We start from the raw sequence: 18,401 nt of genomic DNA on the forward strand, positions 1-18,401 counted from the left end.
CCGTGCCATTACAGATGTGTGTGATTTTTTTCAAGTTATATCTGACCTTCACCAAATTGATTTCTCTGTATTATTTATGTGGCCAAAAAAGCAATTTGAAACAAACACTATCAGCAGAAAAGTGTTTTGACTTTTTTTAAAAACCCAACATCAACCAAAGTGGTCATTTTAATCCAGAGATTAGGCTGCAAATGTATGCACGGAGGGGGAAACATTATATAGCGGCAACAGATAATTTCAGTGTTGATGTCAGCGGCTGATACTCGGAGAATCATTAACATGGATATTATTCATGCGACCTGCAGAGTCAGAGGATGTGCTGCGTGTTGTTCACGCAGAAGATAAAATGGCAGAGGCGGAACTGAATCCTGATCTTAAAACAAAGAAAGAAGAAGAAAAAGGAAAAAACGCCATGACACATGATCAGTGCATCCAGATGGCCTGTGGTTCAGCTCCGCCACAGGAGGTCTCCACCACACACCGGAATACCATGTTCCTCTGTGACACAGCCACCATTCACTCTTTGTGTCGTTCGTATGGATCTCAAAATGCCAGCGTGTGATATGAAGCAGAAATATGGAAGACACTGCACATCTGGGTTGCCCTTTTCCTTTAATTCATTTGATTCATCAAAGGATTTACAAAGCCTGCTATTTAAATGCTATTGTTTCCCAAAACAATAATACCATTCATGAACACAGCTGCACATTGTCGACATATCGGGACTCCAGTGAGATTATTCTGTGCAGAGAAGCACCCAAACGTCAACGAAAGAGGCAATGTTTCATTTCATAATAGTTCTCTCTGCTATACGTAGAAATAAATCCATGCAATATTCATCTGTAGCCGTTATGTTTTCTTGTTTCAGATTTGGCACCATCCTTAAGATGAGGTCAGCGAGATTGTCCTGAGGTCACGCTCAGGTTTTCAAATAGGAAATAAACTGTCCTAAAAGAAATTTGGCTGCAATAGTTTTTAGAGTTTGTCCAGCATCTTTTATCAGATTTTGATTCCTAATGCAAAGTCTATTCAAGTACCAAGAGGAAATTTCTTTAAATTTTACAGAAACGATAATGCAAAAAAAAAGAAGCCAGAACCACCAAACGGGGTCATATTATGTAAACCGACCCTTACCATTATTTTTAAAAAATACTCAAATAGTATCAATACTTGCATGATTTATAAATGTTGTTTTTTTAGTAAGTATCATACAAGCTTAGCACTACACATCATGTAGCTCTCAGTGCTATGCAACAAATATTCAATAATACTACTGATAATAACAATATTAATAACGATCATTAACAATTCATCATAAAAATCAGCAAATGCTATTCAACTACCATGTAAAGGAAATGTCTCGACAGTGTGCTTTTTCGTCCAAAACAAACAGAAACAGAACGAGAAAAAAATAAATAAATAAAATAAATCTGCGCGAGCACAGTGTGAAGATCACGCTGCTCGCACAGACATTGGCACTGTAACATACTGTACACCCTAAAGGACTGACAGTCTCTGGGAAACAGAGGAGGAGCAGAGAAACATGCAGGCCTCTACTTTGGCATTAATGTCAAAGGCCGTGCCATTCACTCTAGGACAGGCAGAAAAGAATCACGCTCAGGAAACATGCCCAGCGACCAAACAAGGCTGTTCAAAGAAAATAAACAAAAAACAGGAACGGTTATTCCACAACTTTGTAAAAGGAAATGAACTGATAGCGTCTCTGACGTGAAGTGGCTGAAGTGTATGAAGAGTAAATCAGAGTGAGCAGTAAAGGTAGAATGCACGAGAGCAGGCCAGCGAGGGAGGCAGCAGATTCATAAATAATTTTTGACTTACGGGCTGTTTGCACAGCGATAACCCTGAAGAAATCATCTCGCCGCTGAAACATTAGCTCTGCACCTTTCAATAAGCAGAGAGTCAATTTATTTATTTGCAGCAGCCGCAACGTGCAGCCGCCTACTTACTACGAGTGCAGTCTGCACAAACGAAACAATGCGAGATAAGGTTTCTAATGCTGTGCTGCGGCGCTAAAAGGAGCAGGTTAATTGTCGGTGACTGGAGGCAAATTGAAACAGAAACCACTAATGGGGGAAGGTGTCAAATTCCAGCCGTACTTTTAGCTCAAATGTTCGAGACAATAAAAAAAAAAGTATGTTTTCTAGTCGGATAAAGAGAAAGGGAATTAATGTTCAAAAAGAAGTCGACACTGGGCAAATGACTGTCTCCTGAGGCATGTTAAAATTTAGCACAATGAAAGAAAAAAAGAGAAAAGGAAAAGATCTCTCATCTCATTAAGCACTGAGCAAGGCTGTTCTCTAATAACAAAGCAATAACAAACCTATTTAACAAGACATGATACGCTCACTGGGTTGCCAGTTTGGTAGCCGACTCCCCCAAAACCCCTCAGCCACCAGGACAGAGCTGACCAACAACAGTGTCCACCGGGCAAAACTCAACTCAACGCCTATGGCCATGTAGCTTCAGGTGTGGTGAAGACAGGGAAGCCAGGCAACGCCATGCCTGCACCTGTGCAGCCTCTCGCAGGTCATCAGAGGATGGTGCAGAAGAACTTCTTCTCCCGGAACGGATTCTCTGAGGCGGGGACGGGCACAATGAGGGGGTCCTCGCGTATGTGTGCGTCACAATACGCCATCAGGTCAGCGGCGGCTTTGGACACCTGAAACGACGACACATAGATGACTCAGTGATGACACTGCTGACTTTTGCCTTGTATAAAGTACCTTATCTTAGTATCTTACCAGAAAATGACTTTGGTAGCAGTTGAATTAACTTTTTTAATAATATTACTTAAGTAAAAGTCTTAAAGTATATGACATTTACTGTGCTTAAGTGATATAAATCACAATTTGTTTCTTATGGGATAAAAGAAATGAGCAACTGTAGCTTTAAGGGGATGGGGTGGATTGCTGGAGGGGAAGTTCACTAAAGGTGTGGGATGGCTTGAGAGCGACAGGTGTTCAGACGCAATAAGAGTCCATGAGTCCATATATATATATATATGTCAGTGTATCTGGCCGTCTCGTGACAGTAGTGCTGCACCTGCAGTATCTGTAAACCCCACTTTAAAAATCCTCAACGATCCTTTCGGGATTTACGTGTTACGAAATGTTTCCCTTGCCTGAATTCCTTTATTCATCTAAAACAAGGTTTCTCCATCGCGCTGCTCTGCACGTCTTAGAAGTTCCCCCTCGCTCCAACACACCTGATTCAAATAAACGAGCTTCCTGACGAGCCGACCATTTGAATGAGGTGTGCTGGAGCAGGGAAACATCGAGAACACGCAGGGCAGTGAGTCCTCAGCACCATCATAAAGTATCTACTTTTTTCAGGAATCTATGCTTTATTTACAAATGATTCCAGTGATCTTTCCCTCACAACTCGGTCTGTTGCATCGTCCTTGCATCATTGTCTCTAACATTGTCCTGGTTGTAATCTAACAAAAGGCATAACCCGCCCCCCCCCAACCACAAAAGAATTACTTTAAAAATATAACCAGCAGTGTCAGACAGAGAGATATTAGACTTCCAACATTTAGGTCTATGTAAGGACAAAATGAATACATAACATTTTTTTAATAATATTCATATTTTCATCCTCGCATTAGGGATCATTTCTGTCTTAATGCTCCGTCAGTTTATTACAGAGTAAATGTTAAATCTTACAGAATTACGTCGCAAATCAAATCACAGTATCTGTCGCACAAATTGCAATTAAGTATTTTCCTGAAATGGGAAACATCATTAAACAGGACATGCCATAGGAACACTGCAATATTATTGAGATTCATCCTCTGGGGATAATTTCTATATATTTTTGCATTTATACATGTGTTTCTTTTTTGGTTGACTTGATAAATAGTGCTCCATGATGATGTATGAGACTGTATGATAGTTTATGTGAGGAAACAGGACACAGTGTCAGACCTGACAATAATAAAGGTGAGTCATAAATGTGTTGAGGTGAATAAGACAGATTAACATTAAAATGGTCTGGAGGCTAAACTTGATCCACATGGCACTTTTTTTCTTTGTCTGAGGAGTGGTCGGTAAAACAATGCACACTCATCATAACCAATATCTGATATTTTAAACAAAAGGCTTGAGTGCATTAAGGTTTGTAGCAGTTTGCTCTTCCACTAGGGCTGAAGCTGAACAATGAATCAAAAATCACAATATGGCCTACTGCAAAAGTCCCAATATTTCTAAAAGCCAAAAAAATATTCTACAGACTGAAGAAAACATCTGTATTATTTACAGATCTGCACAAATATCACACAGTCATCATTTCAAATGTGCTATTCAAGTGAAAATGACAATAATGACGTGAAAATTGCCATTCCCTCCGATATCGCTAGTCATAATAGCACTTTATCCTCCACAGGAGGGTCGCGGGGGGAGCTGTGCCAATCTCAGCTGACATAGGGCGATAGGTGGGGGTCACACTCTGGACAGGTCGCCAGTCCATCGCAGGGACACATATAGAGACAAACATATCACTCTCACACCTACAGTCAATTTAGAGTGTCCAATTTATCTAATCCCCATATTGGACTGTGGGAGGAGGCGGGAGAACCCGGAGAAAGCCCATGCAAACTAACCACTACAGATAATAATCGTCATGAAACAGCAAACAACGTCAAAGCAAAAACAAAATTCATCATAAAAAGGGGCCGAATATATCAACATGGAATTCAATGTTGAAGAAACAAAAGTATAAAATGGCATCAGCTGTGTGTCAGTGGTGACCGCACTGATGCCTGAAGGAAATGACAGCTTGTCAGGACGACTGACCACAGCAAAGGTTTGACCCTGAGCAGCTGAGGGGGAAAAGGAGGTAACACAACATCTCACACAGCACACTTTCATCTCCACACGCATATTGTAATTTCCAAGGTCGAAAAGATGGTAAATATTAACAAATACACGTTTGCACTTGGGAGCTGAGTGGGAGGTAACGGGGAGGATCAGCTGCATCAGAGAGCCGGTGAGGACTCAGGGAGCGACGTGCAACACAGAGCCATCTGATCTCCTGTCTGTCACTTCACCTCAACCATTGCTGCACTCGCAAATACATACAGTGCATAAAATCCCTCGTTCTGCCGATGATATTTAGTCTTAAACACGGGGATTATTACTTCTTGTGCCGGTCCCAGTCCCAGATTAATAGGAGGGTTGTGTCAGGAAAGAGCAAAATCTCTGCCAAATCAAATATGCGGATCATCTGCTGTGGCGACCGCTCGAGACGGAGAAGCCGAAAAAGACAAAAGAATCATTTGTGGAAGTAAAATCATCTGCAGGGATGTTTGAATTCCAAAGGGAAACATGTCTGGTTTGTATTATATTTCTTTAAAGTCACCAAATGATTACCATTATTAAGCCTCTTTCTGACTTTGGAATTTCCCAAAACAGCAGGACTATGATTTTAAACAAATGTGACAAAGCAGATTATTATATACGACACTTAATTGTGGATTAGATTCGTATATGATGACACAGTGAGACAAAGTAGGTCAATCAAGTTATTATTGGTTTGGTCTTTTAACTTCGTTTAACTACGTAAAATATTGAACTACTATGTCAAAGAATCGTCCATTCATCCATTCAGTACCGACATCCAACACTCACGTGTTATATATTAAGAATTAAAGGAATATTTCCAGTGTTTTCAGTGTGGTTTTATGACGTCCTGACACAGCACTGACTCAAAACTGGGGTGCCATCAATTCCTGTCAGAAAACGCTGCGTCGCAGTGAGAAAAAGCAATAAAAGCAAACATCAAGGTTTGTGGTTAGTCTTTAGCTAAGTGGCTGAAGTCGCTTCTATGGATTGTGCCATAGTAACTTGTACATTTATTCTGGGTGTAAACACATTTGAAGCAAGCTATTTATTTAATAGAGAAGCAAGAAAGAGGTCCAATAAAAACATTGCCTGTCAATGTATAATAAATATTGTAAGTATCGCAGTGTGATAAAATGAGTGCTTTGTTTCTTAAAAAATATATTTTTGGGCCGACATGTGACTTAATAATAAAACAATCACTCGTTTATTAACAGAGTAAAGTGTTCCTGTGAGGTTATTTTACACAAAAAAATGACTTTTTGTTAAAGTCAGTGGTGACATTTAACAGCTCCTCTGCACTTAATAACTGACATAAAATCCATACTAGTTAGTAGTACTAGTTAGTAGTGTGCATTGGGGCTTGTCTTTACAGCTGCTGGTTGGAAAAACATGTTTCTATTCAACTATTTATCTCCTTTATGTAAATGATTGCATTGAAAACTGCATTATTCCTTTTCTCAAAGTGTGACGTCACTCATTCCATGTGAGTTCGGCTCTCGTGTATCTCAAACCCAGCTTATGTGTGACTAACGTAAGTCAAAGTTTGACTTTTGTTTCATGTTCAAAATAAATTCATTCAATCAATCTTTTATCTTGCATTTCCTCAGATTTGCAAGATTATTACATGAAATCACATTTCATATTTCTTTGTAAATTAGACCCATTTCACATGGATCTCTGGCATGTAAATAATCTAAACCATCCATGTGACACCCTAGAGGATTTCACCTTTAACCCTGTATACACCGAGCGTATCACAGACGACACGTTTGGGCAAGCGCACATTTACATTTCTGTAATTACGCAATGGTTGGTGCTACCGGGAACAAATTCCAACGGTTTCTGAAAGCTGAGAAGTTGCACGTCAAAGCCGACGTGTGGTTATTACGGTAATTTCACTCGTGCTGTTGCAGGAAGCCGGCAAATCAGCGTCTCTGTATAACACTGTAAAACACCTGTATATAGTTTCTATTTTGTTTCACATTGAGACAAAGACTCACACAAATGATATTTTAAATAGGTATTATAGTGTTCAAATCTCAAATTCAACATGCAAAATCTGGTGTGTGTGTACAATTACACTAAATAACTGCCAGATATTGAAAGTTATTCTGGACAAATGGGCAAAAGCACTTCCTCACAGGACATTTTCTCTGAGGCTAAAGGGTTAAACTAAAAATACAGTCATTCAATGCCACGTACTGATTTTCTTCAACAGAAAATGGGCTCCCTGTGTTGAGTTATCCAGCTGTGCAACACTTTAGTTTCCCTGATCAAAAAAAGAGAAAAATGACAAAGCAGTATTCCCACACATGATTACCTCTCTGCGTGATTGTGTTCGCCCTCTGCTCTAACTACTGTCGCCACCTTCATCCAGCTAATGTATCTGTATTATTTATGTCAGCGTCACTGCGCCTGAACTGTGCTTCTCTCTGCGTGTTTGTCTAATCCCTCTGCTGCTAATACACGAGAGAGGACATGTTGCAGCGATTAGTCTAATGCGTACGCCACACGCAAATACTTTGGAACATACGTAGAGGCGACGTTTTCTTTGTTAAATTTGGCAGAAAACAAATAAGGACTCAGGACAAGATCTGCATCCACTAACATGTAAAAGAAAGGAATCACCAGCGCATAGAGGCACAATAATATACTTGATATCTAATCCGTATTTGAGGGTTAATGTGCATATGAATGATTCTGTAATTTAAGACATATTAAAAGACTTAGTATACATTTCACCACTGATTATATCTACATGCAAAGCAGCAAATAAACAAATGGTCCTCATAATAATAACCTCATCATTAATGCAATAACTAATAATGACACCACCGTGCAGCTACTCCCTGTGTTTCTGCAGAAGCGGGGGCCCCACAGGACAAAGAGCGGTACTGCACAGTGTGAGTGTGTGTGTGTGTGTGTCATTATGCCCAGACAGACTGTAATTACACTGCAGCCCCATGATGAAAGAAGAGTCCTTCTAATTAGCACAGATCACATTCCTTTAGCTGATTGAGCAATTAATGAGAATATAGTGATCCTCAATCAGCGGCACAGAGACGACTCCAGTCACCGCTTCACTCTCTCCCCCACGTCATGTCCTTTATTTAATTATGTGAGGGACTCAGGCGTTGTTTTGTTTCTGACAGCTGCATGACGGGATTGTATGACGTCAGCTACCGGAGCTCTGTAGGTGCCTGATTACAGATTACGTCAGAAACAGACCAAATTCAATTTCAAGGTTTTTACAGCAGAAATTCATTTTATAACTGGAATTACAGATAAGAATGACAACTTTTGACACCTGAAATCCAAATAATTGCTTAACATGTATCACTATATCACTTTGGGAGAAAGGAGCGCTCATCTTCAGAGGCCCTACATACTCATACATTATCCACATCACCATCATCTCATAGAATCTCACAGATTATTTTATAATAACCTCTTGACTGTACATTGCATGGAGACTCGCTCGTAGAAACAGTCCGGCTCGAGAAGAATCAGACACGTCAAACACATCTTCTCCACTTTGACGGTGAACCAGCTGAAGTTTAAGTAAAACAAAAAGTCTGAGCATAACTTTTACCACTAACTTCACAATTAAACAACGACACAGCCAAGTGCACGGACACGCGGTGATGCATATTTATATTTGCAGTTTAATGGCAATGCAGTTTAACGGTTTGCACTCAATTTACTTCATTTTACAAAGAACATTAAAGACTGGCTGTAAATATTGCCCCCCGTTTATTATTATTGTTCATTTGTTACTTAACTACTTAAAATAACATTTTGTAAACAAAGATGAAAGTAAGGCTGCTTTGTAGATCTTTGTGTGACTTATATCCAGTGCTTTCATGTTGGTGCTTTGGAGTTCACACTCACTGGACCTCATTTATATATAAAACAAAATATGGGTTTAGATTCAGGTGCAGCAATCACAAATTTACCAAACTTTGATAAATGCAGCGGCTGAAAATGATGTACATGTGGAAAAAACACCCCTTGATTTAACGACACTGGGATGTGTTGAAATAAGAGAGGATTCAGAAGCTAAAAATGGTCATGATCTTCTAAAAGATCAGGGTGATACTGTTTGACAACCTGAAAAGTGTTGCCACAGACACCCAGTTTAAAATCCACTGACCAGCCACTTTATTAGGTACATCTGCTTGCTGTTCAACTGCTTTACTGCAAAAAAAATGCCTAAGAAAGAAGAAAGAAGAAAAAAACCAAGAAAATATAACCGAGATTAGGGGAAAATAACTTGTTTCAAGCTAAATGATCTGCCAGAGCAAAAAGAAAATGGCACTCGTTGAGTTTCCTCGAATCAAGTCAAATTATCTTAAGTATCTTCAATCTTATTAAGTAAATAATTCCAGAAAATGGTGTGATTAGACAAATACACTGACTTCAAGTCAATTGCACTAGTACATATTTTCATTTTTTGCACCCAATCACATGACAGGAACTTCATTGAGAGCTGTAGACATGGTCAAGACGACCTGCTGAAGTTCAAACTGAGCATCACAACGAGGAGAAAGGGGATTTCAGTGACTTTGAATGTGGCTGTGTGTTTCAGAAACTGTTGAGCTTACTGGGGATTTTCATGGTTTACATGAAGAATGAAAACCTGAAGAAGAGAACATATCCGGTGGCCCTGCACAGTTCATCACCAAATAATAGGAATATGCAATGTGACTTCATAAAATGTGTGAAAGAACAGCATTATGATGAAATTCTCCAGTGCTGCAGTGATTCACTGGCGCAAGAATCGTGCTATTCAGATGACAAAGAAAATGTTTTGGTTGTTGACGCACGTCAAATCATCACTCTTTGTGTGTGTGTGTGTTAAAAATGACAGTTATATCATAACAAAATCATCAAATCTATGAAAATATGATTAAGATTGAGGTCATAGGAGACAGGTTTAATCACCATGGTATAAAAGAAAACCATCTAAGAATGTCCCGCGTTCCTAATAAAGTGTATAAGAACATTTCCATCAACCCGATCATCCTTGCTTTACCTCATTTCACAGCATAAAAGTGATTTAACACACTTTAATTTAAATGAAAATCTTTGAAGATTGACATCTTAAATCAGGGACCAACTCGAAAACAACATCCGAGCCATGTTTTCCAGGTTGAGATAATTACTTAAGGAAACAAAAACAAATAATAAAAAAAAAGGCCTTTGTTGTGCCGGAGATGACAGTGTATGGGGAGGATTCCAGCCGTGGTTGAGCGAACAGCCTCGGGGCTGTGGGCAATCATTCCCTGAGCACATGAGGAGCATACCGAATGAAATGATGACACGGTCTTTTAAGTTGCACAAGAAGTCGCTGATTTAAGAAGAAAAAAAGAAGCTGTTGGGAAGGACCGTTCCTTCACACTCCAGAGAAACGTTAATGGAAAACAGGCTTTCGAGTGAGGAGAACGCAGACGTGGAGGGGAAAAACAACGACCTCTATGAATGATTCTGTCGACTGAATGGAAGTAACTCCCTTGACAATAACAGCATTATGACAAGAACGGTGCCTGACCTTATCCATAAAGACTATACAAGGCTCAAAAGTCAATATTTAACCAGGTGTGGCCTGATGAGGAGACATTCTCTTCTGTACGGCGTCGCAATAAAAGTCTCAGCAGCTGCAGGAGACTGAGGACTTTGACTGAGAGCAGAGACGTTATTTCTGCCACTAGGGGTCTTAAAATAACAACAATAATAAATGACCTAGTTTGATGACACGGGGAAGCAGCGTGGGATCATGGGAATTGTTATCTTTTTTGTTCTATTTTATTTTATATTATCTTTTTGGTTCAATGGTGTGTTTCTGCTTTACACGCAGCTCTTCAGCGCCAGAACACACAACTAATAGAAATGAGACACTGGCTTAATGAATATTTCATATGCGGTTTGATCCCAGTGTTGTAAATAAACGGTCCATTAGCTTGAATAAAAATACAGATATCTGGACACACTAATATACAACATTAGTCTGGTGTTTTTTGTTCTGTTTTTGGCTCAGATCACATGTGATGTGAGCCAATACAGAGCTTAAATCAAAGGTGAATATTTGTCCTGACTGATGAATGGGGATTTGCTTCCTTTTTTTAATAGATTTTTATAATCACTGACTACATTTTGGGCTTCGAACTCTGCTGAAGAATCCCATTGTTGAAGCACGTAGGTCGTTTTTAGTTGCAACACTCAGCTTTCACACAGCGCGTTAGTGAAACCCCACAAACCTATTCCTCTCCTCGCCCGAGGTGGCGCTGCATCAATAATGACTGAAGGGGAAGACAAAACAAACAATGCAGTGTTTCCCAACATGTCTTAGACACTGGGACGCTGGCCTGCTCCAACACACCTGATTCAGATGAACAGCTCGTTATCAGGCTTGTGCAGAGCTCGATAACGAGCATCAGGTGTGTTGGAGCAGGCCAGTGTTGCCTGAGGACCCGGGTTGGCAAACACTGAAACAACGAAACAAGAAAACTCGCTCATCTGTTGGTCAACGCTTACTAGCAGTTGTGATATACTTTCGTCTGACCGCGTTTCTATCAGAGCTTTTACTTCGTTTACCCACAATGCCCTGTGTTGTAGTCCGCCTCCTGCATTCACTTGAAGTTAACCGAGACCTATGATTTTTGGCGGACCAGAGTTTGCTTCTTTGATTCTTTGACTCTTCCCCAAATGAACCGGACTGTGAAGTGCTGCAGTGAATGCACCCGTGTCAATATAAGGACGGGTTTTTATGGACACACTCAAAAAAGATGACCCAGAATGTCACAGTTGAACTTGTATGTATTGTATGTATTGTATATAATGTATTTAATTAGAGTGTGAGTACTGCTTCTTTCTTTCTTTTACTTTATTGTGTTTTTATTCTAGTGTTTTTCACTAATTTTCTTTTAATTTTTTCTAATCATTTTTTGGGCTAGGGGTTGTCGTCTTTGGACGACAGAGTTTATTTTAAATTCCACTGCAGATTGAAACAAATGGGGAGACTCCTCCTCTCACCCCTCCCTCTTCCAAGCACACCAGGGAACTATGGTGGCCCGTACACACCAGAAAGGATGTAAACAATCTTTCACACCTCTCTCCACTCACACATTAGAAAGCATTAGAAATATACTGAGCTTTCACAAAACACTGCATTCAGGAAACAAAATGGTGGACAAAAAGTGATTGTAAACGTATACACACAAACGTATGGCTAGTATGTTCCATTTCTGCCAATAAACCCTCCTAAATGTCACACACTGAAAATGTGCTACATAAATAAACTGTAGACACGTAGACGCCTCATTCGCCATACGTCAGCGTGTCTACATATTGTGAGAGGCAAGGCGTGGAGACTGGGTTTTCTCAATAAAAAAATAAAAAAAAAAAACCCACTAACATTTACATTCTATTCATATTCTATTATTGACATTCATTTAAGTACTAATAATGGCAGTCACAGACGAAAAATCAAAATAGTAAGACTATTAACTGACTTTAACTGACTGTGTTTTCCACAGTGAAATGATGCAATCCAATATTATTCTACACAATAACATAGTACTTAACATAATAATAAGTGCCGGTACTATGCTTAAAACAAAAGAAGCGGAATTACTTAAGCGTTAAACACTAAATTATGATGTTTTTTAATCATAAAAGACACCAGAACACCTATTTATTTGAATATTTACTCCATATTTTGCCAACTTGTATGTTAGATTATCCTGAACATTTCCAACAAGGGTTTAAACTTCATATGTATATATATATATATATATATATATATATATATATATATATATATATATATATATATATATATATATATATATATATATATATATATACATATATACACGTTAACTTTATACATTGTTCACGGATTGTGCTCAGAAAAGATTATTCTGGGCTGTAATAATGCTGTGGACAAAAATATGGGCAAATAACAATAATCACAATATAGCAACAACATCCAGAAAAATAAACTATAGCCTTTATACATATTCAGCTGTTCACGGATATACGATTTCAAGTTATAAAAATGTGCTTTTGTTTCTATGGATCTCTTTAATAACATGCTTAAATGAATGATTTGAACATGCTTAAATGAATGTGTATATTTATGTCAGAGGTGATGAAGGTCAGATCATGTGACACCTGTGAAAGAAGGCTGCCCTAAACTATGCAGAGAAACACCGTTTTTTTTCCTCATCTTGCTGTTGTAAATAAATGATGTGAACTCATTATGGTTTATTGTGATAGTTACTACAATATGTGCAAAATGTTGAGGCTCTAAAGGGAGCTGCAGGAAATGTGTTAAATGATGGCGCGGGGGGGGAAATAAAGAAGCTGTATTTTAATCCAGAGACAATGTGACACTTTGGGAAAACCTAATTACGGCATTAGCTTTGGCGTAGATGAGAAGATGATAATGTTCATGTCTGGACCAGTCCATGTTTCTAGTCTGCTGATTTCACTTCTGCTGAAGTGACACATGCAGAGCAGTTTAAATAAGCTGATGTAAATATTGAACTCTAATAAAGTTCAGGATTCATGTCCATGAGTTTGAGAGTTTCACAAATGATCTGTAAATTCAGATAATGTCGATTTAAAAAAAAAAAAAATAACAACAATATTTGCTCTCACAAATCAAATAAAGACGATTTATTACACTGTACCTTTATCCTGTCCATGCAGGCCTCCATCTTCAGCTGCTCCACAGCTTTCCTGGCCTGGGAGATGCTGGCCGTGCTGTTGTTGGCGATGCCGTCCTTCATGATGCTCCTGTGACACCAAACACACGCACAAAGGTGGTGGTGGGGGGGCGACACACATATATAGAGTCAATGAACATCCCATTAGACCCAGAATGCAGCAGCCCCCAGGGTGATGTCTCTGCCCTCACAGCGACCATTATCCACCACCACTACCTTTTCTTTTTAATTCAGAGCACCCTTTTTGTCCATAAGGAACATGTTTTACAGCAGCCCAGCTCCATTTTACCCGAATAAACAGCTCTGACAGCGGCCGCTGGACACGTGACGGACACTGCTCCAACGTCCAGTGTGTAAAACGCAGGGAGAGTTATTTTTATTTAGCCAAAATCCCCCCAAAAAATTACACTTAATACTAATGTTTTTTTTACCCCAGAATGAGCCTTTTATATTTATATACAGAGACTGCCATGCTCTTACAATGCTTTTAGACTTTTTACTTTTTAAAAGTTTTAATGCTTTTACTTAAAGGGCCGTTTCACCCAATTGTTTTAAACTTTTTCCACTTTCAAATGAAGAGTAAGCTTAACAGTAAGACTGAGACAATTACTCGATAAATCGATTATTAATGGATTACTGAATGAATCGTCAACTATTTAGATGATTTTTAAAGGATTTCAACCAGCTTCTCTGATTTTTCAGCTTCTTAAATGTGAATATTTTCTGGGGTTTTTTGCTCCACATAAAGAAATCATCGAGAAAATAATTGTTTATTTCACATTCTGTTACGGAATTGGATTAAATTTGACCTGTTTTTTTTTTACTCATAAAACATGTTATAATTGACAGAAACACAGTGAAGGACAGTGTCTGGCTTTTATTTTCTTTGAGTGCAGTCATTTAGACGTCAACTTTTTGTCAATTCTTTTCAATCCCAACTTCCTCTGTTGTTGTGGGAATGAGACATGTAGCTCAGATCCACTGTCTGATGATCAAATAACACATTTAGCTCTGGAAACTAGTAAGAAAAACTGTTGGTGTCCCTTTAAGTTTAACTGCAAACTAAAGGATACACTGGTTCTCCCAACACTCCCACAAGGGAAGCCAACACTCCATTGTGCCTTTAAAGTTATAAACTTCTTCTTTAAAATAACAGGCTGATAAAGATGATGCAGGGGATTAAAGGGACAATTCCAGTCTGGGACACAGATGCACGCTCTCACTCTCACTGTGAGGTCCAGTGTGTGACATTTAGGAGGGTTTATGGGCATTACGTGTTTGTCGTGTTGAAAGTGAAACCTATTCTTTGTACATTTCAACTTAAGGGCCTTGTGTCATGATGGCCACCATCTTGTGTTGCCATGTTTCTACACAGGTTTTGTTACAGCACAGATGAAAATGAATGCCCCCCCCCCACATAACCACGACACATGAACCAATGAAGAAGAAGGGGGACAATGAGCGCGTGAGAGAGTGGTTTACACTCTTTGTGGTATGCAAAGTAAGGGTGAGGCTCACAGGGTCCATGGTCGAGGATATCAATAATATCACAATACAACGGTTCTGTGATAATCAATATATTGCAAGACAATCATACAGCGATACGTCACGATATCTGGAGAAAACAAAACGTTCAAAAGTGCAGGATTTCTCTATCTATTCACAACATAGAGAACAACTCATCTCTTAACGTAGCTTTCTCCACCATTATGACGCTGTAAATTCCCTCTTCCGCCACCAAGAGGAGATATCGAGCAGTGACATGACTTTAATTTATTCATTAAAATATCGATATTGCACGAGGAAGGACGACGATATATCACCAAATTGATACCCCTAATGCAAAGGCCACTGTAGTTCCATTACGCGCTTAAAGGTTTGCTTCATAACAAGTTCATGCTGTTAAATCTCCCGAAACCAAAGTCTGGAGCTACTGGTTGAGTGCTGCCTCCTTTGGTAAGTTTGTGTCACTTGGGTAAATCCGAGCACAACACTTCACAAAAGAACACATTTGAACTTGTAGAGATGCAGGAAGCAGTGGATCAACCACTTGTGTGTGCTGTGATGTAAAAATATAGATTTCCTCTCTGAACCCTGTTGTCTCGCTGTATAAATGACACCTGACCACATGTCAGTGGGGAGGACTCACGCTGCCCTTTATCATCATTTATTTCCTTTCTAACGCATTGAATCGAACTGTATTTGTAAGTGAACAGATAATAAAACGTCTATGATGCACAGGGATGCAGACGAGGATTTTTTTTCTAAAGCCAATCTGTGGATTTGAATCACTCCCTCGTAGGAAGCTACCAGGCCTGTTCCACTCAGGTTTCCCCTTCGTTTCCTGCCATATTTACACACGTATGCGCGTGCTTTCACTGGATCTGTCTCATCCCCACGAAGCGACGGTGATGACTGTTGGTGCACATCAGTCAAACATGGTGCGACTCTTATTTCTAAAGGGCAGTAAATTGTGGAGACACATCGTGGCGGCGCGCGCTGCTGCGGCCCTGCCTGTGTGTGTGTGTGTGTGTGTGTGGTGAGAGCAGAAATCAGCGAAACCAAAAACACACACATCATGGAAAATAAACAACAAGAAGAAGGAAATAAACACAAAAGGAGCCGCTCGTGGCTTCGCTGCGATGCCCAGATGTATAAGCTGACTAATGTAGGCTGACCTACCTGAAATGTGCCAATGGATTTCCAATTTGGAGGATTCCGGGTTGACTCCACCCAACACACACACACCCAACACACACACACATACACACACACACACACACTTACTCAAACACACTGAGAAGAGAAAAAAAAAATCTGTCAAATATGAAATGAGAGGTGGAGGAAATCCCAGCAGCCTGGTTTCACTGTGGACTGAACCCGCGGAGGTGAGTGACTGAGTGAGTCCTGGCGTTTGGATCTCGATCCCCGTGCGTCGTGCGTAATCCGCGTAGGAAGATGAAATCTAAAGCGGCGGGGTCCTGGAGAGCAGCAGCAGCGGCAGCGGCTGGACCTGGAGAGATGTTTCGCATGTAGCGGGCGGTGGGTGGTGTGGTGGTGGTGATGAGTGGTGGTGGAGCAGAGACACACTGACCGTGAACGCACCCGCACAATTAAAACAAACGTGTTTTTTTTTTTTGCTTTAACGCTGCCTCCTGCAGCAGATTCTGTACGTGCAGGCTTCCTTATTTTATTTTGACATCATCTTTGACATCACCGGGTCCCCCCCTCCTCCCCAACATAGCAACGGATACGGGCCTCATCCATAACAACAACACTGCACTTTTGCATCCACATGAAAAACCTCCTGATCAACCAATCATGATCAATATTTACATCTATTATTTATTTGTACCAATGATTTAAGGCTGCACGACAACCACACGTCATCTCAATGAAAAAAGGTTCAGTTGATATTGTTGTATTTAATAAAGCATTCAATTGTGGGTTTTAAAGATCCAGTGTGTACATTATTTTCATTTGGCAGTAAATGAAGATAAAATAACTATATTTAAGTATTTATAAGTGTACATTTAAGAGCCCAGAATGAGCCTGTAATATTTATAATGGCAAAGTCTCCACTGTGGACCAATATCCCACAAACTTGTCTTTATTTTTGATGCTAACTGGAGGTTACACAGGTTCTCCAACACAAATGAAAGGGAGGGATGTATTGAGGGACCTGCAACATGCAACTGCAACAATAAATGTGGATCAAATTTACTCACTGCACTTCTATCGGTTATGTCTCAGTATGTGTAAAAAAAAAAAAAAAGCAGAATTATTGTGCCGTACAGTGATGATGGTGTTCCTGCCCGACTGTCACACCTCCACCGATGCCCATGGAGGACTATGCATGGCAGGGACGTCCGTTTCCCTGAGTCAGGCCTAAGCCAGACCGCATACCAAAGTTGGTAGCTGCAGAGTCATCAGCCAAGGCTGATCATTACTTCTCAACCAGAACCAGAAACTCGCCTTCTACACCTCCTCTAATATCACCTTAGTGGCCTTGTCAAGTTTGGCTCCCTGTAGCCCCAGGTCTTTTGAGAGACGTAATGTTGAGCCCCCAACAAAGCCTCGAGCTCCCACCTTCAGTCCACCTCCATCTTCCCTGTCCACTGCCACCAAGTCTGCATACTTCACCTTCTTCCTTTCATGGGCAGCCTCCATCCCATCTTCCCATGGCACTGTTGGCTACATTAGAAAGGCAGATCTTCCAGCTGGAGTCCACAGCACCGTGTCAGGCCTTAACGTGCTGCTGCAGATCTCCCTTGGGACAAGAAATTGTCCTCCCAGATCCACCACCATATGCTATCCCGCCTCTGCAGTCTGTTAGATGCTGGTCTTCTGTAGGTGTTTGGAAGAGCATCCCCCCCTTTCTATATGAGAAAGGATGACGTAGGAAGGCTGCAGTAGAAACTTGGGGGGACAAGTTGGCTGGTTCAGTCCCAGGATGGGCCACAGGACTGGGGTGCCCCTTAGCAAGGCACCCAATTCCCCGTGCTCCTCGGGTGCAGATAAGTGCCCGGCTTGTGTGTGTTCCTTTTAAATAAAATATATAATACACAATGATGGGATTTTGATTTTTTTTTTTTTTTAAACGTAGAACTTGGAAATGTCTGATTTTACGCATTCAAAATCTTATAAATAGTAGGTGTTAGAGAAGTGGCAGTAAACACGATATATTACGCACAGATGTATAGTTTGTCATGTTCAAACACAACGGATAAGAAACAGACACGAGACGAGATGCAGTAATGTTTCTTCAAATATTTATATATATATTTATATATTTATAATATACTCA

The 18,401-nt window shown here is 40.1% G+C and overlaps 1 protein-coding gene across 1 annotated transcript; it reads right to left on the reverse strand.

The window, feature by feature from the left end:
* Positions 1 to 595: 595 nt before the first annotated feature.
* Positions 596 to 16,334, reverse strand: LOC122782268 (guanine nucleotide-binding protein G(I)/G(S)/G(O) subunit gamma-4). Its single transcript, XM_044046557.1, has 3 exons — positions 16,277 to 16,334; positions 13,559 to 13,664; positions 596 to 2,680 (listed from the first exon to the last, which is right to left on the reverse strand). The coding sequence occupies exons 2-3, from the start codon at positions 13,655 to 13,657 to the stop codon at positions 2,552 to 2,554; spliced, it is 228 nt and encodes a 75-aa protein (XP_043902492.1). The 5' UTR covers positions 13,658 to 13,664; positions 16,277 to 16,334; the 3' UTR covers positions 596 to 2,551.
* Positions 16,335 to 18,401: the final 2,067 nt, after the last annotated feature.

This window comes from Solea senegalensis, linkage group LG15 (genome assembly GCF_019176455.1).
Source record: "Solea senegalensis isolate Sse05_10M linkage group LG15, IFAPA_SoseM_1, whole genome shotgun sequence".
Lineage (NCBI taxonomy): Eukaryota > Metazoa > Chordata > Actinopteri > Pleuronectiformes > Soleidae > Solea > Solea senegalensis.